The sequence below is a fragment of the Sus scrofa genome, chromosome 7 (assembly GCF_054392235.1).
Source record: "Sus scrofa isolate SSC_HxYL_T2T_F1_AM1 chromosome 7, Sscrofa_HxYL_maternal_Yorkshire_Landrace_v2.0, whole genome shotgun sequence".
NCBI classification, from domain to species: Eukaryota; Metazoa; Chordata; class Mammalia; order Artiodactyla; family Suidae; genus Sus; species Sus scrofa.
Genome location: NC_139389.1, coordinates 39,928,996 through 39,951,784, shown reverse-complemented (window position 1 = coordinate 39,951,784; position 22,789 = coordinate 39,928,996). Strand labels below are relative to the sequence as shown.

Below are 22,789 nucleotides of genomic sequence, written 5' to 3'. Positions count from 1 at the left end.
ACTTGATGAGGTCAGGGAATCATCAAAGGTTATCTTTCCCTCTAACGCAGAGGAAAGCAGAGAGGGTGAGAGACAAGAATGCCTTTCAGGCTCCTGGGTACCACCATGCCTGAGGTGGCAATGTGTCTAGCTGGCCAGTTCAGGAAGTAATCTGTTCCTTTTTGAACTTAGGATAGTTTTCATTTTACTGCTGTCACCTGTCATCAGCAGAGTCCTACTTGGCTTTAGATTGAGTTCATAGTCCCGGCTCACCCCCAGGGATTCAGCCGAGATGATGTCCAGGAAGTGGCTTCTTAAGTGGAGGTTGGATCCTGGAGGCAACTCTCAAATCACATTAATTGCCCATAAATGAAAATCACACACAGAAAAATTGCCCTTGACAATCCCTCAGAGATTGAGAGGACTAGAGAAATATAACAAACAGTGCAGAGTGTTTTTCTGGACCTATAAGTGTCATTACACATTTTTTTTTTCTGCTTTTTAGGGCCACACCTTTGGCATATGGAAGTTCCCAGGCTAGGGGTTGAATAGGAGCTACAGAGGCTGGCCTATGCCACACAGAGCAGCGCCAGATCCAAGTCGCATCTGTGACCAACACCACAGCTCAAGGCAATGCCAGATCCCCAACCTACTGAGCAAGGCCAGGGATCGAACTCACATCCTCATCGATACTAGTCGGCTTGGTTTCCATGGTGTGGCAATGGGAACTCCCCATTACACAATTTTCAAAGGCTTCTTAGCACCCACCCATGCATATGAGCATTAAACGTCATCTTCAGTAGGACCCAAACATAACTTCCCGGTTGTAAAAATTAGCATTAGTTTTAATTACAAGTAAAAGAAAATCTCCATGTTGCAGTGACCTCAGCAAGACGGGTTTGTTTTCTTTTTTTTTTTTCCCCTCCGTCTCACTCTCAAATCAAGGCTTCTAGCTACTTACTCCACAGTCACAGCTCATATTCCTGAGGTTACCTCATGGTCCAAGATGGCTGCTAGAGCTCCAGCCATTAGGTCCTCTTGCCAGTCAGTGGGAAGAAAAAAGTAACCAAGAAGCGTGCACCTCTTCTGTAAAAGGACCCTTCCCGATAGCCAGAATTTGGCTATGTGGCTGCAAGGAAAGCTGGGAAATGTCTTTTTGTGTGTGTCCATATGCTCAGCTACAAATCAGGGACTTTATTATTAAGAAATAAGACATATTAGAAGACAAGCAGGTGCTTTCAGAGCATTATCTCTCCCCCTAAGAAGGACCTCAGTTTTGAATCTTATATCATCAGACTATACTATTCTTTGGAGTTCCCATTGTAGTTCAGCAAGCTAAGAACCTGACATAGTGTTTGTGAGGATGTGGGTTCAATCCCTGGCCTCGCTCAGTGGGTTAAGGATCTGGCATTGCTGTGGCTTTGGCATAAGCCTGCGGCTGCAGCTCTGATTCAACCCCTGGCCTGGGGAATTCCACATGCCTTGGGTTCGGCCCTCAAAAGACAAAAAAGAAAAAAAGTAACTAATTCAACTTTTTAATTAAAATTATTTTTTGGAGTTCCCACTGTGACACAGTGGGTTGAGACTCTGACTACAGCAGTTCAGGTTGTTGTGGAGGCATGGGTTCTGTCCCTGGCCAGGGAACTTCCATGTGCTGCAGGTGCAGCCATAAAAAATAAAATAAAATGAAATAAATTTTTTAAATAAATAAAATTATTTCTCATGTAGTTTTGAAGAGTGACTTTTCTTCTAACATATTCAAAATTATGTGTTAAAATTTAAGGAGTTCCTGCTGTGGCACAGTGGAATCAGTGGCCTCTCTGGAGCTGGGACACAATTTCCATCCTGGCCAGCACAGTGGGTTAAGGATCTGGTGTTGCCACAGCTGCATAGGTCACAACTGTGGCTTGGATCTGATCCCTAGCCTGGGAACGCCATATGCCTCGGGAAGGCCAAAAAAAGAAAGAAAAAAAAATGTAAAGGCAAATATAGTTAACACTTATTAAATATCCAAATTTTAAACAAATGGCTTGAGAAATTTTCTTTTTTTTTTTTTTTATTTTATTTTCCCACTGTACAACAAGGGGGTCAGGTTATCCTTACATGTATACATTACAATTACAGTTTTTCCCCCACCATTTCTTCTGTTGCAACATGAGTATCTAGACATAGTTCTCAATTGAGAAATTTTCTGTTTTAATTTTTTGTCTTTTTAGAGCTGCACCCAAGGCATATGGAAGTTCCCAGGCTAGGGGTGGAATTAGAGCTGCCATTGCCACAGCCACAGCAACACCAGATCCGAGCCACATCTTCTACCTACACCGCGGCTTGTGGCAACACTGGATGCTTAACCCACTAAGCAAGGCCAGGAATGGAACACTCATCCTCATGGATACTAGTTGGGTTCTTAACCCGATGAGCCACCAGGGAACCCCTGGGGCTTCTTTTATCCATCTTATACTATTTTTAGAAAAACTAAACTGTTCTCAAAATAGCATCCAATATCCCACGAGTTGCCCACAAGTTTTGCTTCACGAGTTATGTCCACACCTACTTATGCACAAGTTTAAGTCATGTCAATTCTTCAATATTGTAAAGCTGCCATGTTCAACTGTTATGAAGACAGTACTGATTCATGAGAACCTTCAGAATATGAAAAAAAAGCAAGTAAAGAGAGTTCCCACTGTGGTGCAGTGGGTTAAGAATCCAGCATTGCTGCAGCTGTGACATAAACAGCAGCTTTGGCTCAGACTTGATCCCTGGCCCAGGAACTTCCATATGTAGCTGACAAAGGGGGAAAAAAGCAAGTAAACGGACATTTTGTGGAGTTCCCTGGTGACCTGTAGGTTAGAGGCCTGTCATTGTCTCTGCTCAGGTTCAATCCTTGATCTGGGAACTTCACGTGCCGCAGGCACGGCCAAAAAAAAAAGCTTCTGGAGTTCCCGTTGTGGCACAGAGGAAACGAATCCGACTAGGAACAATAAGGTTTCGGGTTCGATCGCTGGCCTCGCTCAGTGGGTTAAGGATCTGGTGTTGTCGTGAGCTGTGCTGTAAGTCGCAGATGAGGCTTGGATCTGGCGTTGCTGTGGCTGTGGTGTAGGCTGGCGGCAACAGCGCTGATTAGACCCCTAGCCTGGGAACCTCCATATGCCTTGGGTGTGGCCCTAAAAAGACATGCTTCTGCTGCTTAAATCTGCACCCCAGTCCGAAGCAGCATTCATCTCTGATGTTGGCCGAAGCCCCACCCACACCTCTCCCAAATTCCAGTGCAGAGACTTTTGATTTTCAGAACAGTGGGCAAGAGATGTGGAGACATGTCCCTGGGGCCTGAGCAGGGTTAGAACTCAGATGCTGCGTTTACAGCCTGCTGAGACCCAGGCGCCCTGCGGTTCTTGGCGAGGATTTTTTTGGGGTTGATGATTCTCGGGAACCCTCTGAAGGGCACTTCTTAGGCCACATTTGTCCTGGCTGATGAGGGCTGTACTGCCCCATGGTGCCCAGTTCTTTGGCTGTAACTTTTATCTGGAACATTCTCTTTCCTGGGCTTGTAAATCCCTTCAGACGTCGGTTAAAATGGCTCTTTCAGACAGATCTGTCCGTCCTCTCCATCCGGACTGGCCCTCCTCTATTCTCATGGAAGCCGGTTCTTTTCCTTCTTGGCATTTATTACAGTTAATAATAATGAGATCATCCTAACTAATTTGTATTGATGGCTTTCCCATCTGTCTTCCTCGCACGACCGGAAGCTCCATGAGGGCAGGGATCACGTCTTACACCATATAACCGGTTCCGTTTGACGCAAAGTCAGTGCCCAGGAAATACTTCTTGACTGACTCTCAGCCGTGAGTTTCCTCACCTTTAATATCAGGGTGTTAAGGTCTGCCTCATAAATATTATTGTAAAGGTGGAGTGAGAATGGGAACAAGAGTCTGACACACAGTAGGTGGTCAATAAATGCTGTTATGGTTATTACACATTCAGAGGCAGATGAGGGTAAGGAATCCTGGAGGTGGGGACTTGAGGGCTATTTAGAGTTGGGTGGGTTTTTGGTTTTGTTTTGCTTTTTATATGGCGGCATATAGAAGTTCCCAGGCTAGGGGTCGAATTGGAGCTGCAGCTGCTAGCCTACACCACAGCCACAGCAACGCCAGATCTGAGCCAGGTCTGTGACCTACACCACAACTCACAGCAATGCCCTATCCTAACCCACTACGTGAGGCCAGGGATCAAACCCACGTCCTCATGGATGCTAGTCGGGTTCATTACCTCTGAGCTGCAAGGGGAAGTTCCTAGAGTTGGGTGGGTTTCATGGAGTAGGGAGGGCATTCTGGGAGGGAAGAGCTTGAGCGAAGTCCTAGAGGAGAGAAAATATCAAGGCAGCAAGGAAACCTATGTGGCTGGATGGAGGGCAGGGTTTGGGACAGCCCCGTAGTTAGAAAGTCAGATTGGTAAATAAATAAATAAATTTAATTAATTAAAAAAAAAAGAAGTTCCTTTGAGGTTCGATGGTTTAAGGATCTGACGTCACTGCTGTGGCACGTGTTTGATCCCTGGCCTGGGAACTTCCACATGCTTCAGGTACAGCCAACAAATAAAAAAAAAAGATTAATTAAAAAAGAAAGGCAGATTGGAGCCAGACCAGGAAGCATCTTGAATGTCATCCCAGCATACTTAAACTTGATCCTGAGGCAGTTGGGACCCAGGGACAATTTTTGAGCAAAGGTGTCAACTGGAAAAATGAGTTTTATTTTTTGTTTGTTTGTTCGCTGCAGCTGCAGCAATGCCAGATCCTTTAACCCACCATGCCGGCCAGGACTCAAACCTGTGTCCTGGCACTGCAAAGACGCCAATCCTTATCCCGCTATGCCACATTGGGAACTCACAGGCATATTTCTTTATAAAGTATTCATACATGTGAATTTCCTTTACATGGTGCAGCAGGTTAAGAATCTGGTGTTGTCACTGCAGTGGCTTGGATCATTTCTGTGGTGAGTGAGGGTTAGATCCTGGCCCAGCAACTTCCATGGGCTGCCTGTGCAACCAAAAAAATGAAAAGAGTTGTTAAAAATAAAAAAAAGAGATAAATACAGGATCTGACCTCATATTTTCTTCCCACGCCCTATTTACCACCAACAAAATACAAACCAGCATCTTTCACCCAAAGCTCAGGGTGTCGGGGACTGGGCACAGCCATGCCACCCTTGGGCTGCTGGGGATCTGAGAACCAGAGAGTTCAGCCTCTTCCCTCCCAGGGGGTTGGTTCTGGGCAGAAGCACCTCCCGCAGTGCTGCCACCATCTTGAGCCAGCCGGAGGTGGGGGGGTGGATGAGCCTGGATTATCTGTGGAAGTGGGGGGCAGGGAGGCTTCTAGGGCTGCAGGGTGGCCAGAGAGAGTTCGGGGAGGTGAAGGCGCCATGCCACTGCAGGATGACACCCTCCGAGAGGTGTGGGCTTCTGACAGGTCTGGAAGCCCCCACATCATCCTACCTGAACCCTGGGGGATCCAGATGGAGGGTTTGGGGAGGGGAAGGAAACAAGGGGGCGGCAGACAGACTGATTCCTTTGTGACCCTCAGTGGGCCCGAGGAGGAAGGCCGGAGCCCGGAGGTCCAGCAGCACACCAAGCCGGTATGTCACCCCCTCTTGGGAAGCAGGTGGAGGGAGCCCCCAACTGTAAACCCAGGCAGGACAGGGGGTCTGGGAGTGGGGCGGTTCCGTCAGCACCCACTGAGGGTTGCGGCTTCCCTGGAGGTTTTTGTTTTGCTTTGTTTTGTTTTTGCAGGGAAGGGGGGGGCATAGGGTGTCGGGGGAGGAACTGGGGCTCTGGGACACTGGAGGTGGCCATGATGCATGGGAGGGGGTCATTGTTCCTCACAATTGTTCCAGGCAAGAAGGGGCCTGGCTCCCCTCGGGATAAGCCGAGGTTATTTCTGGCGGCTCAAGAGATTAGAGGGGGCTGGGCAGCCCTCGGAGCCCCCCTTTCTGTCCTCTCCCTCCTCTTGACGCCAACCCCGCAGAGACAGAAGTTGAGGAAGAAGAAGACCGAGGCCCCAGAGTCCCCCGGGCCCACAGGATCCAAGCCCCGGAGATCTGGAGGCGGGCGAGGGGCCGAGCCGCGGGGCCCCCAGGGTGAGGGTCGGGAGAGGAAAGGACCCAAGAGCGGGTGACGGTGTCCCTGAGTCCGGGAACCTTCCCTTGGGGTCAGGAGTGGGGTGGGGGGCTGGAGAAACTGGATGGGGGGCGGGGTTGAGCTGGGGGCTACAGGGACTGGAGGGAGGAATGAAAGCCGGGGGAGGGGTGTCCAAGGTGGAAACAGAGCCCAGGAGAGCCCCCAGGAGGAGGAGCCGAGAGCGAGTGGGGCGCCGTCGGAAGAGGAGGCGGCCTCCCTCCTGATCGGGCGGCGCATCTCGGCTCAGCCGGACGGAGGGGGCGGCCGCGGCCTCCCGCCGAGCCCCGGGCGCCGCGGACGGACTACACCAAGTTCCTCAGGGACCCCGAGGCCAAGAAGCGCGACCCCCGCGACACCTTCCTGGTAGCCCGCTTCCCAGACGCCGAGGAAGGTGAGAGAGGCCGGAGCGACTAAAGGGACGGCTGGCGGGGCCGGGGGAGGGGCCGGGCAGGAGCAGCAGGCGAAGAGGCGGAAAACTCTGGCCCTGAGTCTGAGCTAGAAAAACCCTTATGCTCCTGCTCTTGCTCCCATTTTCCGGATGAGGAAACCGAGGCACAGAGTAAGAGTTTTTTGCTTTAAGCTACAGAGAGGGGCCAGAGGTAGGTCAGACGGGGTCTGGCTGAAGGTCAGAAACAGTCAGACAAGGACAGGGCAGCAGGGAGTGGGAGACACAGCGCAGGTGTCTCATTCCGGGGGGATAGTGAAGGATGCCAGGAGAGGCGGGGAGGAGCTGAGGGTCCCTGAGAGAGAGGGAGGACCCGCAGAGAAGGGCGTTTTCCCGGAACAGGATTGCCAGGCCCCCAGCTTTCTCTTTCTTCCCCCCCCCCCGCCAACTCCAGCTCCCTCTCCTGACTTGTAGATTTTGGAAAACTTTGGGGTCACCGCCTTTTTTGGGGAAGGTGCTGAAACGCCATTCTTCCTCTTGTTTCTGTTCCAGAAGGGGAGCCTCCTACCCATGGCCTCCTTCACCACCTCCCAGCAAGCTGGAGAGACGGGTCTCCCCAGATCACAGGGGCCACCCCAGCCCCCATTATGAGGAGTTTCTACCTACAGGGGATGAGGAGGAAGAGGAGGACCTTGAAGAGGAAGAGGAAGAGGAAAAGAAAGAGAAACTCCATCTGCCTTCCAAGAAGCCCCCCAAAGAGAAGGCTTCCACGGACATTAAGGAGAAGAAGGCCAAGGCCCAGGGTTCAAAGGGTAGGTGTTGAGGGCACAGAGGGGACAAAGAGACACATACAACTAGCCTTGCCCCTGAGAGGCCTGGGGTCTCATGGATACACAGGAGTTGAGACATCAAAAAGCTAACCTGGGAGTTTCCATCGTGGCTCAGCGGAAATGAATCTGACTAGCATCCCTGAGGATACAGGTTTCTTTCCTGGCTTTATACTCAGTGGCTTAAGGATCTGATGTTGCCATGAGCTGTGGTATAGATTACAGACATGGCTTGGATCTGGCATTGCTGTGGCTGTGGTGTAGGCCAGCAGCTGCAGCTCCAATTCGACTCCTAGCCTGGGAACTTCCATACGCCACAGGTGTGGCCTTAAAAAGACAAAAAAAACAAAACAAAACAAAACAAAACAAAAACAAAACTTGTCTGGACCCAAGAGTTTTTCCCTGTGGTGGTTTCTTCCCTCCAACAGTCTTTGTTTGTTTCGTTTTGTTTTGTCTTTTTAGGGCCGTGCCCGCGGCATGTGGAGGTTCCCAGGCTAGGGGTCCAATCGGAGCTGTAGCCAGCGGCCTACACCACAGCCACAGTAGCACTAGATCTGACCTATGTCTGCAACTTACACCACAGCTCACGGCAACACCAGATCCTTAACCCACTGAGCAAGGCCAGGGATTGAACCCGCAACCTCATGGTTCTTAGTCGGGTTCGTTAACCACTGAGCCATGATGGGAACTCCTGATTTTTTTTTTTTTTTCCTAGTTTGTTTTTAACTCAATAGGAATTGCTGTTATAATTTTTACAAACATATCAAAGTGATTCAGGTAAAAATCAATCAATGAGTAAAAGCTGTGATGTCTCCCTGGCTGGGGTACCTTGCCCTCTGGGGACACATAGCTAAATGTGGACATGTAGCTAGGACCTTGGGGCCTCTCAGGAGGGAGAGAGCATGGTCTGTAGCACTGAGCAGAGGAGGTTTTCTGGGGGAGATGGGGTGGGAGCTGGAATTCAGAGGCTCAGTTACAAGACCTAGCATACATGAATTCATTCATTCATAAATAACTACTTATTAAGTTGCTGGTGTTCCTCCAGCCCTTATTGGACTCAGGGTTAAAAACAAGATGAGCACAAACCATTACATTTAGAATGGATAAGCAGTGAGGTCCTGCTGTATAGCCCAGGGAACTCTATACAATCCCTTGTGATAGAACATGATGGAAGATAATATGAGAAAAAGAGTGGATAGGAGTTCCCGTCGTGGCTCAGCGGTTAACGAACCCGACTAGCATCCGTGAGGGTGCAGGTTTGATCCCTGGCCTCCCTCAGTGGGTTAAGGATCCGGTGTTGCCGTGAGCTGTGGTGTAGGTGGCAGACGTGGCTCAGATCTTGCGTTGCTGTGGCTCTGGCATAGGCCAGTGGCTACAGCTCTGATTGGACCCCTAGCCTGGGAACCTCCATGTGCCGTGGGTGTGGCCCTAAAAAAAAAAAAAAGAAAGAAAGAAAAAGAGTGTGTATGTTTATCTATGACGGGTCACTTTGCTGTACAGCAGAAGTTGACAGAACATTGTAAATCAACTATAATACAATGATTTAAAGACAAAACCAAACCAAGATGAGCAAAAGGTGCTCTGGGCCTCCCTGGGGACTGAAAGGACAATGAGTGGATTGGAAGGTGGCTCTTCTCTGTCTAACCCTGACCTCCATTTCCAGGGGACCTGGAAAGCCCTGTCCCCCCACTGAAACCTCTGCGCATTAAGAAGAAGGACGTGCCAGCGGGGGAAGGGACCAAGATGAGAAAGACGAGGAAGAAAGGTAAGCTCGGACTGTGGAGGAACAAGGGCCTCTGAGTGTGGTGGGGGTTTGTGACCCCTTCATATCCACACACACAGGGGCCGGGGAGGCTGACAAGGACCACGCAGTGAGCCCGACCAGAGCAACGAGGAAGACGCCAGCAGCCATGTTTCTGGTTGGGGGCGCTGGCCCAGCGGAGAAACCTCGCAAGAAGAAAGGTGGGTGGCAGGGGCCTCAGGTGCCGTGACATCCAGAGGCAGTTGTGGGTGTGGGGAGCAGGGGTGCAGCATGAGATAAGGAGCACGGGTTCTGAAGTCAGAAGACTTGGGGGCACCTTGACCTCCACTTTAATATCCGTGTGGCCTTGGGCAGCTAAAAGCACTTTTTTTATTTTTAAAATTTTTTTGTCTTTTGGGGGCCACACCCGCAGCATATGGAAGTTGCCAGGCTAGGGGCCAAATCAGAGCCATAGCTGCCAGCCTATGCCACAGCAACAGCAATGCCAGGTTCTTAACCCACTGAGCAGGGCCAGGGATCAAACTCCTGTCCTCATGGATACTAGTTGGGTTCGTTACAACTGAGCTACAATGAGAACTCCTAAGGGCACTTTCTGAAGCTACTACTTTCTTTAAAAAAAAAAATTATTTAAATTTTATTAGAGTACAGTTTACTTATAATGTATTAGTTTCAGGTGTACAGCAAAGTAAGTCGGTTATATATAATATATAAATGATTTACTTATATCGGATATATATCTATATCTATCTATATCTATATCTCCATTCATTTTTCCCATACGGGTTATTACAGAATACTGAGTAGATTTCCCTGTGCGGTTCAGCAGGTCCTTGTCAGTTATCTGTTCTATACGTAGTAGTGTGTATATGCCAATCCCAGTCCCCCCAGCTTATCCCTCTCCCTGTCATGGTTTCCCCTTTTGTAACCATAAATTTGATTTCAAAATGTGTGTTTGTTTCATGAGTAAGTGCTTTTGTCTCATTTTTTTTATCGTTATTACTTTCTGATCACAGTAACAGGGGGTTGCTCTCTTGTGGTTGTGAGAAGATTCCGAGTGAGGCTTCGTGCACTCCGCCAGGGTAAGGGGTTAACAGGCTTGCTCCTCCTCCAGGCCCAGGCCTTGCCAAAGGCTCAGAGGAGGAGAGGAAGGAGGAAGAGGATGAAGAGGAAGAGGCGGCGGCTGTGATGACCAAGAACAGCAATCAGAAGGGCAAAGCAAAAGGAAAAGGCAAAAAGGTTGGAGCCTAGAGGGGAGAGGGCGAGGCCCCTTCAGGCAGGGCCTGGGTCTGGGGGCCTGGAGTGCGAAACTTCTTGGGCTGGGGCTGTGGGGCCACTTGGGGCTAGAATCTTGGCTCCTTCTCTGGTGACAGGATGTGAGGAAAAGAGGACCGTCCTTGTGGGAACAGAAGAGGCACTTATGGGGTCACCAGGTGGGGACTGGCCACCTGGGGGGTCTTCTGTCATCTGCTCTGAGCCCTCTCCCCACAGCCTAACCATCAGACACAGCCCGAGGTGCTCTTGTGGTCCCCACTCAAAGAGACACATTTTCTTTCTTTCTTTCTTTTGGCACACCCATAATGTGCAGAAGTTCTCAGCCAGGAATCGAATCCGCACCACAGCAGTGACCCCACAGCAGTGACAATGCCAGATCCTTAACTCTGTGAGCCACCAGGGAACTCCAAGACACACATTTTCTACCAGGGAAGTAGAACACAGGCAGACAGACACCTGTGCACACACCCTCGAGTACACTGACAGCCAGATAAAGGAGTTTTTAAAATATTTCCACCCTGCTGCTCTGAGATTCTCCTCAGAGTGCTTTCTGCTCTCCCACCCAGGACCTCCCAACCTTCAAGCAATTAAACTCTCCAGCAACCACAGAGTCAACACTGGCCATGAAGGCCCTCTAGGGCCCTCCTCAAGACCTACTGGTGTCCATTCTGTCTGGGCATTCTCCATGGGCAGAACGTGTCGTTAAACATTTTGAATATTTTCCCTACTCACAAACAGGTCGCAAGTACCAACATGTGCAGGCTGGAGAAATCAGGAGAGAGAGGTCCAACTGGAGAGAGAAAGTGATGAAAATCTTTGAGAAACATGTTTCCGCAAGTGGAAAGATCATCCTAAGGGCAGGGCCGGGGTCTTAGCTTTGTGGGTTTATCCCTTTGTACAGGAGCAGTCAGGGCTTGGGGGACTGATTCACAGTAGCCATGGTCACCAGATACTGATGTATAAACTGAAAGGCCAGTGTATTAACTCCTAGGAGGACTGTAAGGGCAGTACAGCCTTCAATACAGTAAGTAGGCCCTTGACATTCACCACCATAGAAATGTTTCTGTGAGTTCTGGCTTTCTCCATACCACATTCCAAACATAGTCCTGAGTTTCCCAAGCTTCTTCTGAGCAGCCTAAGGTGAAGAGATGCCCACTTACCCAGAGGCAAAAGGCTCTCTTCCCAATACCAGCCTCACCTAACACACAAAACTGCCCTCAGCAAAAATGGGCAACCACAGCACATCAGGGTTTCTTAGTGGTTCCCAGATAGTGTTTAATCCTCAAGGTGGCAGTTCCTTCTCTCTCCTGCTGGGAAAGTTGGGGTTAGAGTCTTGGTTCCCCCTCTTGTGAGGGACAGAACATGAGGGCAAAGGGCACTAGGTTTGTGAGAACAGAAAGTGCAACGGTAGGGTCACCAGGCCACCCTAGGGCCTAATGCAACCAAATAGTTATTAAGAGTTTTTCAGTGAGCAAAACGGGCTTATTTATTCATTCATTGTATTGACTGTGTATTGCACTATAACAAACCAGCCCAAAACTTCGTGTCTGAAGACAACAATTTATTTTCTTAATTTCTTTTCAGAAATCTAAGAGTGGCTTAGCGAGGATAGTTCTGGTTCAGGGTCTCCCATGAGTTTTCAGTCAGGATGTCAGCTGGGGCTGTGGTCATTCTGAAAGCTTAACTGGATATGGAAGATCCATTTCTAAAATGGTTCACTGCCATGATTGTTGGCTAGAGGCCTCTCCACAGGGCTGCTTGAGTGTCCTTATGACATGGCAACCAACTTGCCCCAGAACCCAAGAGTGGCTAAGAGATATAGAGCATGGCAGAAGCCATAATATCTCTATGACTTAGCCTTCGAAGTAACCGCCTATCCGCTTATCCCTTCTGCCATATCCTATTGGTCACAAAACCCAACCCTGACGTGATGGGGGGAACTACACAATGGCATAAGTTCCAGGAAGTAGGGGTCTTTGGGGACCACCTTGGAGGTTGGTTACTACATTCTTTGAGTATTTACCATCAGCTATGATAATAGTAGTAGCTAACACTTCTGTAACACCAGATGCATCCTATACCTTCAGCCTTACCTCGGTTCACCCCCTGAGAGCTTCCATGATGGAAGGTCTTTCTAAAAGCTTGGGGTCAAAAAGGAAATTGGGCAGCCTTAGGAGCTGCGTGAACCTGGGCAAGTTATGTAACCTCTCTGAGCCTCAGTTTCTTTTTTTTCTTTTTCTTTTTCTTTTTCAGGCCGCACTTGCGGCACATGAAAGTTCCCAGGCTAGGGAACACAGCCCCAGCCACAGCCACGCCAGATCCGAGCTGAGTCTGCAACCTACACCACAGCTAATGGCAATGCAGGATCCCCAATCCACTGAGCGAGGCCAGGGATCGAACCTGCATCCTCATGGATGCTAGTTGGATTCGTTTCTGCAGCACCACAATGGGAACTCCCATGAGCCTCAGTTTCTTCACCTGTAAAGTAAGACACCTACCTCAATAGTTATAGATAAGAGGATTGAGTTAATATTTGGAAAGTGCTTAGAACATTGGCACACTGGGAGACTTCACATGAGCATCTGTTAAATATATAAATTAAGCAAGGTCTGTCCCAAGTATCCACCCCCACCCACATACTTCTCAGATGAAAAAATGCTGAGTTTTCAGCTATTAAGGATCCGGTTGTCACTGCTGTAGTGTGAGTTTGATCCCTGGCCCAGGAACTTCTGAATGTCACGGGCACAATCTTTTTTTGAGTCACAGTATGCTTAAAACTTAACAAACGTGGAGTTCCCGCTGTGGTGCAACAGGATCGGTGGCCTCTTGAGAGCACTGCGAGGCTGATCCCCCGCCAGACACAGTGGGGTAAGGATCCAGCACTGCCACAGCTGAGGCTTTAGTCTTAGGTCAAGACTAAGGCTGGGATCTGGTTCCTGGACCGGGAACCACATAGCCGCTGGACGGCCAAAAACAAAAAACAAACAAAAAAACTTAACAGGAGTTCCCGTCGTGGCGCAGTGGTTAACGAATCCGACTAGGAACCATGAGGTTGCGGGTTTGATCCCTGCCCTTGCTCAGTGGGTTAACGATCTGGTGTTGCCGTGAGCTGTGGTGTAGGTCGCAGATGCGGCTCGGATCCCGCGTTGCTGTGGCTCTGGCGTAGGCTGGTATCACAGCTCCGATTAGACCCCTAGCTGGGAACCTCCATATGCCTCAGGAGCAGCCCAACAAATGGCAAAAGACAAAAAAAAACAAAAAAACTTATCAAACATGACAGGCAGTTAGTTAGTGGTGGAACCAGGATTTGAACCCAGGTTGTCTGGCTCCAGAACCTGGGCTCTTAACCACAAGCTAAACAAAATAGTAAAAAAGCACGGAGCTCGCCAGGGTCTTCTAACGTGGCCTTGGGGGCTGCTGGCTGGGGGCAGGCCGGCTGCACCCTAGCTGGCCACTGTTCTCTCCCCAACAGAAAGCGGTGAGTGGGCCTGCCGGCCTGGGGACCTGCTGGCCTGGGGACCTGCTGAGGGCGGGGGGACCTAGTACCCTGGGGCTGATACACCCCCTGCGCCGACCCAGAAGGAGGAGAGGGCCCCATCCCCACCCGTGGAAGTGGACGACCCCCAGGAGTTCGTGCTTCGGCCAGCCCCCCAGGGCCGCACGGTGCGCTGCAGGCTGACCCGGGACAAGAAGGGCATGGATCGGGGCCTGTATCCTTCCTACTTCCTGCACCTGGACACGGAGAAGAAGGTGGGTGAGAGAGAGGTACGGGGCGGGGGTGGGCGGGGGGACGACCCAGGCTGAGGGAGGGTCTGGAGCGAAAATGGGGGCGGGGCCCGCGGGGCAAACGGCCCTCCCCCCCCCCCCCCCCAAACCCGCGCCCTCGCCCTCACCGCAGCTGCCGGTTCCTCCCCGCTCTTCTTCTCCCCAGGTGTTCCTTTTGGCCGGCAGGAAACGGAAACGGAGCAAGACAGCCAATTACCTCATCTCCAGTGACCCTACCAATCTGTCCCGAGCCGGGGAGACTTTCATCGGGAAGCTGAGGTGGGGCTGGGAAGCTCAGGGCAGCGACAGGGCTGTGGCCAGTCCCCTCTGTCCTCCTCTACCTGGCAGAGCGCCCACCACATCAGACATTCTGGAACTGTCCCCTGGCCCAGGGCCTCTCACACTTAGACATGCATAGATCACGTGTTACAGTGCTTCAGTGGGTCTGGGCTGGGATCGAGACTCTATTTCTTTCTTCTTTTTATGGCCACACCTGCGGCATATGGAAGTTCCCGGGCTAGGGGTCAAATCAGAGCTGCAGCCCCTGGCCTAAGCCTCAGCTGTAGCCACACCAGATCCAAGCCACATCTGGGAACTGCACCACAGCTTGTGGCAATGCCAGATCCTTAACCCACTGAGCGAGGCCAGGGATCAAACCCTTATCCTCACAGACACTGTGTTGTGTTTGTAACCTGCTGAGCCACAATGGGAACTAAGAGATTCTGCATTCCTAGGAAGCACCCAGGGGAGTTCCTTGGTGGCTCAGTGATTAAGGATCCAGTGTTGTCACTTGTTGTGGCTCAGGTCACTGCTGTGCACTGGTTTGATCCCTGGCCCCAGAACTTCTGCATGCCAAGGGCATGGCCAAAAAAAAGAAGAAGCACCTGAGTGATGTCCACACTGCTGGTCCACGGACCTCACTTGGAGGAGGGCATTAAGTCCATGGACAGGGATTATGCCTGTCTCATTCACGGTAGAATTCCTAGCACCTAGCACATCATAGCTCCTCAATAAATATTTACTAAGCAAATGAATGAACAAATATTTAGCACCTACCCTGTGCTATGTCTCCTTATATAGCTCATGTAATTCTCACCACAAATTTGAGAAGTGAGGGGAAAATAAATCCCTGAGTCAGGGCTTATTTCTTTAATCTACATATTTAAAAAACACAAAAAGCCTACCTATGTGTCAGGCATAGTTCTAAAGAAACTTAGAATTCCCTGGTGCCCTAGTGGTTAAGTATCTGGCTTTGTCATTGCTGTAGTGTGAATTTGATCCCTGGCCCAGGAACTTCGGCAAGGCCAAAAAAACAAGTAACTTCTGGGAGTTCCCATCATGGCTCAGCAGAAACAAATCTGACTAGCATCCACGAGGACACAGGTTTGATCCCTGGCCTCACTCAGTGGGTTAAGGGTCTGGCTCGCTGTGAGCTGTGGTATAGGTTGCAGACATGGCTTGGATCTGGCATTGCTGTGGCTGTGGTGTAGGCTGGCAGCTACAGCTCTGATTCAGCCCCTAGCCTGGGAACCTCCGAGTGTGGCCCTAAAAAGCAAAAACAAACAAACAGACCAAGTAACATCTAAATACGAATCCATTCAATCCTCTTATCAACCAAAAGAGGTAAATGCTGTTATTGTGCCTATTTTACAGATGGGGAAGTTGAAGCTAAGGGTTTCAGTAACTTGCCTGGGGTCACACAGCTAGTAAGAGATGAAGCTGAGATTTAAAGCTGCCCAGTCTCCTAGATCCAGCTTTTAAAAAGACCCCATGGGGGGTGTTCCCTCCTGACTCAGAAAGGTCAGGGTCTTGGGCTTGTCACTGCTGCTGCTCAGGGGGCTGCTGTGGAGCAGGTTCAATCCTGGGAACTTCCACATTAAAACAAAACAAAACAAAACAAAACAAAACAAAAGCCTCATGGGGGAAGTCAGGACAGAAAGACATAAATTGCTCTGGGTCCTAAGACACAACAGGAAGCTTTCAGAGCTGCTTGGCTGTGAGGGTCTGGGTGCAGGGGTGTGCAGTCCCCTCAGCCCCTCCCTGCTTGCAGGTCCAACCTCCTGGGGAACCGCTTTACCGTCTTTGACAACGGGAAGAACCCCCACCGTGGCGGCAGCGTCGATGTGGGGAGCCTGCGGCAGGAGCTGGCAGCTGTGATCTACGTGAGAACCCCACTGTCCCCCGGGGCAGGCCCCTCCTCTGGCAGGGGCTGGCCTGACCAGCCTCTCCCATCCAGGAAACCAACGTGCTGGGCTTCCGAGGTCCCCGGCGTATGACGGTCATCATTCCTGGCATGAACTCGGACAACGAGAGGGTCCCTATCCGGCCCCGCAATGTGAGCCCCCCACCTCCCTGATGGCCCTGCTTCCTGCGTGACCAGCTTATGAACCACCCCCTGGGAAGCTGGGGTGCGGGGGTTCGTTCAACCTGCCCGGTACCCAACCCACTGAGCGCATCACCCCACCACCAATTCATCCTGGCAAACTTGTGGGATGAATTCTGGGTTTTTGTCACTGAATTCATGGAAACAAGCACAATAAGGGTTTTTTTTTTTTTTTTTTTTCAGTTTACATCAAATCATTCATTCATATATTCATTCAACATACACATACTGATTGTAGTGTGTTGTAGTATCAGTCTCAGCATCTGGAGACATTAGTGGACAAAACAAAGATCTGCCCTCATGAAGCCGGCTTTCCAGTGGAGGGAGACAGACAGGAGACAATAATTGTGATAAATAAGTAAATTGTGTAGTTTTTTTTATTTGTATATTTTTTAATGGCCGCACCCATGGCATAAGAAGTTCCATTGAATCCGAGCTGTACACCAGATCCTTTAACACATTGCAGGGGCTGTGGAATCGAACCCTCACTTCCACAGTGACCCAAACCACTGCAGTCTGGTTCTTTTTTTGTTTGTTTGTCTTTTAGGGCCATACCCTTGGCATATGGAGGTTCCCAGGCTAGGGGTCGAATCCAAGCCATATCTGTGACCTACACCACAGCTGGCGACAAGCCAGACCCTCAACCCACTGAGCGACGCCAGGGATCAAACCTACGTCCTCATGGATACTAGTCAGGTTTGTTTCCGCTGAGCCTTGACAGGAACTTCTGCAGTCTGTTTCTTAACCCTCTGCACCACAGTGGAAACTCATTGTGTAGCATGTTAGAAGGTGATAAGTGCTGTGGGAAAAAAAGAATAAGTTCAAAGAGGGAAGGGAGATGAGGGGTGTGTGTGTGTAGGTTTCAATATAAAATACAGTGATCAGGGAGTTCCCATCATGGCTCAGCGGAAACAAATCTGACTGGCATCCATGAGGACACAGTATTGATTCCTGGCCTTACTCAGTGGGCTAAGGGTCTGGCTCGCTGTGAGCTGTGGTGTAGGTTGCAGACACGGCTTGGATCTGGTGTTGCTGTGGCTGTGGTGTAGGCCAGCAGCTACAGCTCCCATTCAATCCCTAGCCCGGGAACTTCCATATGCCTCGGGTTCAGCCCTAAAAAGACAAAAAAACAAAAAACAAACCACAAACTGGAGTTCCCGTCATGGCTCAGTGGTTAACGAATCTGACTAAGAACCATGAGGTTGCAGGTTCGATCCCTGGCCTCGATCAGTGGGTTAAGGACCCAGCGTTGCCATGAGCTGTGGTGTAGGTCGCAGACACGGTTCGGATCTGGCATTGCTGTGGCTCTGGTGTAGGCTGGTGGCTACAGCTCTGATTAGACCCCTAGGCTGGGTACAGCTGGCTACAGCTCTGATTAGACCTCCGTATGCCTCGGGTGCAGCCCTAGAAAAAACAGAAAGACAAAAACAAAACAAAACAAAAAAACAGTGGTCAGAGTGTGGGCCTCACTGAGAAGATGAAATTTGAAGGTGAGGAGCAAGCCTGCAAATATCTAGGAAAAGATCAGGAGGAAGAGCCAGTGCAAAGGCCCTGAGGCAGGAGAGTGCCTGGTGGGTTTGAGGAACAGCAGGGTGGCCAGTATGGCTGGAGGGAGATGAGGTCAGGGAGGTGAGAGTGAAGGGCAGATGAACCTGTATAACTGGTTTTTACTCAGAGAAACAGGAAGCCTTAGCAGGGTTTTGAGCAGAGAAGTGACACGATTTGACTTCTATTTTGAAAAGCAAAGGTTGTTTGGTGTGTGTGTGTGTGTGAGGGGGATGAGATGGAGGGTAAGGTGGAGGGGTGACCTGGAGAGAGGTGGCTTCCTCAGCGTGTCAGCCCCCTCTGCTCCTTAGCACTCCGAGTAGGATGAGCCCGGGATTTCGCAGACAGATGACTTGCATGTCCCACACTCACAGTGATGTCACTTTACTCATTTACAATGAAAAGGAATACTCCCGTCAGCTGATCACACATCTTTCCTGGCTGGAAAGTCACACTGTAATCAGAGGGCCTGGCCAACCCATGGGGCATGAGCCCTGGAAGACTCCAGGCTTTAGGAGCCTGTGTTGCTCCCTCCATCCTGAAATACACAAATCCTCCAGAAGCAGTGCCTTCCACATGTGTTTGGGATTGGTGAGAACCTCCCGGTACGCCTTTGGGTATCTCTTCATCATTCCTACAGCTCACTCATTCTACAATCACTTATTAAAGGCAGGCACTTGAAGCTCCAAAATCAACACCACAGTTACCATCAAGACAATATCTGCTATGAATTGGGCATTTACTCTGTGCCAGGAACTGATCGAAATAACACTTTATATTTATTTGATTTTTATTAATTACTTGATCCTCAGCACCCTGCTGTGAAGGATACCAAGGCACAGTCATTAATGAAATACTTGTGCCTGCTGTTAGGGTATTTGAGTCTGTCTGTAACAGTGCAGTGGGACAACTGATGAGAGCGAGGTGTTATGGAAGCTCAGACGTCTACATCAGACATGGGGGCAGAGAGGCTTCTTGGAGGACATGATCTTGAGTGGACTCACTCCAAGCCTTGAACATGAACAGGTGACAAAGAAACTCAGGAAAGAAATTTCTCAAGAGCACCATCATACAGACACTGCTCCTTCCTTCCAGAAACTTTTCCAGGACATGCTTTTTTTTTTTTTTCGGGGGAGGGGGACATCTTTTTAGGGCTACGCCCACGGCATATGAAGGTTCCCAGGCTTATGGAGGTTCCCAGCCTATGCCACAGCCACACTAGATCCAAGCCATGTCTGCGACCTACACCACAGCTCACGGCAAAGCCAGATCCTTAACCCACTGAGCGAGGCCAGGGATCAAACCCGCGTCCTCATGGATACTAGTCGGGTTTGTTACTGCTGAGCCACGATCGGAACTCCTGGTCATTCTTTTAATAGGAGCCATCATGTGGCTGTTCCTAAGACCCTTGGGTAGAACTGACTGTGGGCCAGATGCTACTTTCCACTTTCCAGCCCTTCACTTTGGTATCCCACAGCAAAGGCCATTCTCTCAGATGTACACCTGCCCCCAGGACACCACAGAGACCACACATGCACTCAAGGATACCCTGCACAGTTGTCGATATCCAGACTGCACACACACAAGGGCATGCACAGGTCCCCAGGCCCCCACCTTATTGTCCCAATACCTAAGCCACCCCCTAACTGTCCTCTCCCTAACACCGCCCCATCCTGGCACCCCAGGCCAGTGATGGGCTGCTGGTGCGCTGGCAGAACAAGACACTGGAGAGCCTCATCGAGCTACACAACAAGCCTCCCATCTGGAATGAAGACACTGGCTCCTACACCCTCAACTTCCAAGGTCGAGTCACCCAGGCCTCGGTCAAGAATTTCCAGATTGTCCACGCAGATGACCGTGAGTATCTGAGGCCCCAAGTCAGACTGTTCCCCATCACCTCCAGGACCCCAACCCTCACTCAAGCCTTCCCACCCTCACCTCCCTCTCTCTCTCACACATACCTACATACACACTGGAGGAGCTGTCCTCTATCCCTGCAGCCAGAATATCCGGGAGGGTCATGCTTTCTGTGGGGACATTGACACTATGCTCCCAGGAGGATCATAGTCCAGCAAGTGTTTAGGACTCAGCTTTCCAGGCCCTCATTCTAGCATTGACCAGAGCCTGGAGTACATACTGAGGCAAGGCTGTGTGAAGGGCCAGTTGCACTGCTGGAGTTTAAAGACCAGACAGCCCAGTCCTTATGTGGTCGAAGAAGATGCCGAGGCTCAGAGAGGGCAGGCCTTTACCCAAAGTCTTTCAGCAACTCCGCGCAGTTACGCTCGCCCTCAAAATTTATTTGCTAAGCCTTTAAACAGTGCTTTCATTGGGCCATGCACTGTTCTCAGGACTTCACAGATACTGAATCATTAAATCTTTTCAACAATCCTGTAAGGAAGGTATTATTATTATTGCCTTTATTTGGCAGATGGGAAAACTGAGGCAGAGAGGTTGTACATACAGCTTGTAAGAGGTAGAGCTGGGATGAGGACCCAGGCAGCCCCCACTCCTAACCCCATCAAGACGGTTGCCTTCTAGGAGTAGGAAACATGCATCAGGCATTTCTGAGTGCCTTCTCTACGGTCCTCTCTCCAGTGAGGTCAAATGCCTGCCCTCATCGGAAGAGTTAGGGAGACAAGATGTACGGAGAACACAACTGAATAAAAATGTCCCCTGTTACAAGCCTGGGGTGAAGGTCCTTGCTAGGATGAAGATGTTTGGATATGAAAAGCTATATCCAGGAACTCTCTAGATTCCCAGGATTGGCTAACACTGAGCTAGTCTCCCCTGCCCCCACTCCATCCTAGGGATGTGCCCCCAGTGTCATCTGTCCAGGGGCCTTGGAAAACTGCTCTCCAGATCACATTTCTGGTGGAGCCTGGTCTGCCCAGAGGTTGGGGTATTTTTAGCAACATCCTGTCCCTATGGATGCTGGGGGAGGTGTTGGAATTGAGGCTGGGAACCTGGGCCTCATCCTGGCCATGAAGGATGAGGCTGGTGGTCTAAGACAGGACTTGGGGTAGGGGTAGGAAGAGGAAGGAACAGGGAGAAGACAAGAGAGGTTGGAAAGGAAGGATTCTGGGCTTGAGGAAGTTTGACCGGTTCTTATAAGTGGTTCCCACAAGTGTGAGCAGGTCATATGCATAGCCCTGGGCAGCAGAAGGTAAGGCAGGGTCCACGCCCTCAGGGGCTTACAGTGGTAAAGCTGCAGGCAGGCGGGGCTTGTTGGGCGAGATAAAGTGGGGAATGGCGGGTGAATAACAGAAGGTGGCTAAAGACTGAGGCCCCAATGCAAGGGAGGGGGACTTCCCTCTAAGCGAGGACTACTGTCTGCCTGGACGGAGATCCCAGAAGGTCTCGGGCCACCCCCACCCCTGTCTGTGTCTACAGCCGACTACATCGTGCTACAGTTTGGTCGCGTGGCCGAGGACGCCTTCACCCTAGACTACCGGTACCCGCTGTGCGCCCTGCAGGCCTTCGCCATTGCCCTCTCCAGTTTCGACGGGAAGCTGGCCTGCGAGTGACCCTAGCGCCCGCCAGCGTTGGGGAAGGGATTCAGTGGAGGCTTGCTGGGTCCTTTCACCAGAGCCTCCGCTGAAGACTCCTCCCTTGTCCGGGGCTGACCCCTCACTGTCTCCGGGTGACCTCCATCCACTGCCCAGCCTGGCAGAGGCCGAGGCAGGGGAGGAGCTCAGACGGCAGGTCGGACGGAGATGAAGAACATCTGGAGTTGGAGCCGCACATCTGGTCGCGGAGCTAGCCTGCGCCGTTTCACCAACACCACCCCCGCCCCGCGCCCCAGTCACTTCCTGTCCAGGAGCAGTAGTCAGTGTTGTCTTAACCCCCTCTGGGACCGTACTAGGGCTCCCAGGAGCTGGGGCGGGCTCGGAGGAGGAGGGGGCGGTGATGGGGGACGAAGACCGGGTACCTACATCCCCAATAAAGCCGCGTCCTAGGCCAAGAGGCGCAGTGCTTCTTCAGCGCGTGCGGAGAACGAGGCGGCGGGAGGGGTCCGTCGCTGGAGAGGTCCGGAGGGCTGGCTGGAGGCCTCCCTTCCCCACCTCCCCAGCCCCGCTCGGGCCCAGGCCCCCGGCGCTGCCGCGTCCCCTCCCACACGCCCGTCGCGGGTCCTACCGAAACTCGGCGGGCTCGCGGTGTCGAGACGCCCCCCCGAGAGGGCCCCGGGGAGCCAGGCCGAGAGGGAGGGCCCCGGAGGCCCGGGAAGAGGGGGAAAGGGAGAAATTCGAGAAACAAGCCTCTCGGGGAGAACCAGACAAACCGGGTTCGGGCAGGGCAGGCGCAGCCTCCAGGGCGGGGCCCCGTCTGGGGCCCCGGGAGTTGGGGGGCGGGCCCACGGGCGGGAGAGGGCACTCTGCCTCGACTGCTCGGGACTCGGATGGGGGTAGGGAACCCCGAGGCCCGTGCGCCCCGGCTCTGCCGGGCTGCTAGTGACGCGGCACCCGAGCCCCGGCACCGACGGGAGTCCTGCCCCCGAGGCGGGAGCTCCGCCCTCGGCCCCGCCCAGGCCGGAGCCCCAAAGTCCAGAGGGGGACTGCGGAGTGGAGTAGGGCCCAGCGTGCAAGGCACATTGGAAGCTCTGCTCCAGCGGGTGAGGAGAGGGGTGCCCAGGCGCGGGGAGGCCGGGAGCCGCCCAGGGTCCCGAAACCTCGGGGTGGGCAGCAACTAGCGCCGGTTGGGGGCGG

The 22,789-nt window shown here is 51.5% G+C and overlaps 1 protein-coding gene across 2 annotated transcripts; it reads left to right on the top strand.

Annotated features, from left to right (window-relative positions):
* The first annotated feature begins 5,340 nt into the window (after positions 1 to 5,340).
* TULP1 (TUB like protein 1) lies at positions 5,341 to 22,047 on the top strand. Of its 2 annotated transcripts, XM_084967929.1 has the most exons (14): positions 5,341 to 5,440; positions 5,555 to 5,606; positions 5,996 to 6,107; positions 6,395 to 6,538; positions 7,201 to 7,344; positions 9,023 to 9,124; positions 9,202 to 9,321; positions 10,233 to 10,357; positions 13,973 to 14,143; positions 14,325 to 14,437; positions 16,209 to 16,320; positions 16,395 to 16,493; positions 19,772 to 19,943; positions 21,477 to 21,610. In XM_084967929.1, the coding sequence occupies exons 1-14, from the start codon at positions 5,394 to 5,396 to the stop codon at positions 21,608 to 21,610; spliced, it is 1,647 nt and encodes a 548-aa protein (XP_084824055.1). In that variant the 5' UTR covers positions 5,341 to 5,393. The 2 variants fall into 2 exon arrangements, with proteins under 2 accessions (XP_084824055.1, XP_084824054.1); XM_084967928.1 differs by lacking the exons at positions 5,341 to 5,440; positions 5,555 to 5,606; positions 5,996 to 6,107 and having other exon boundaries at positions 6,331 to 6,538; positions 7,085 to 7,344; positions 21,477 to 22,047.
* Positions 22,048 to 22,789: the final 742 nt, after the last annotated feature.

What these genes read in the sequence shown, in the direction of transcription:
- TULP1 (XM_084967929.1), top strand. Translation starts at nt 5,394, where the DNA reads ATGCCACTGCAGGATGACACCCTCCGAGAGGTGTGGGCTTCTGACAG. An exon ending in TCCAGCAGCACACCAAGCCG is followed by an intron (nt 5,607 to 5,995) that starts GTATGTCACCCC and finishes CCAACCCCGCAG; the next exon opens with AGACAGAAGTTGAGGAAGAA. An exon ending in ACCTGGACACGGAGAAGAAG is followed by an intron (nt 14,144 to 14,324) that starts GTGGGTGAGAGA and finishes TCTTCTCCCCAG; the next exon opens with GTGTTCCTTTTGGCCGGCAG.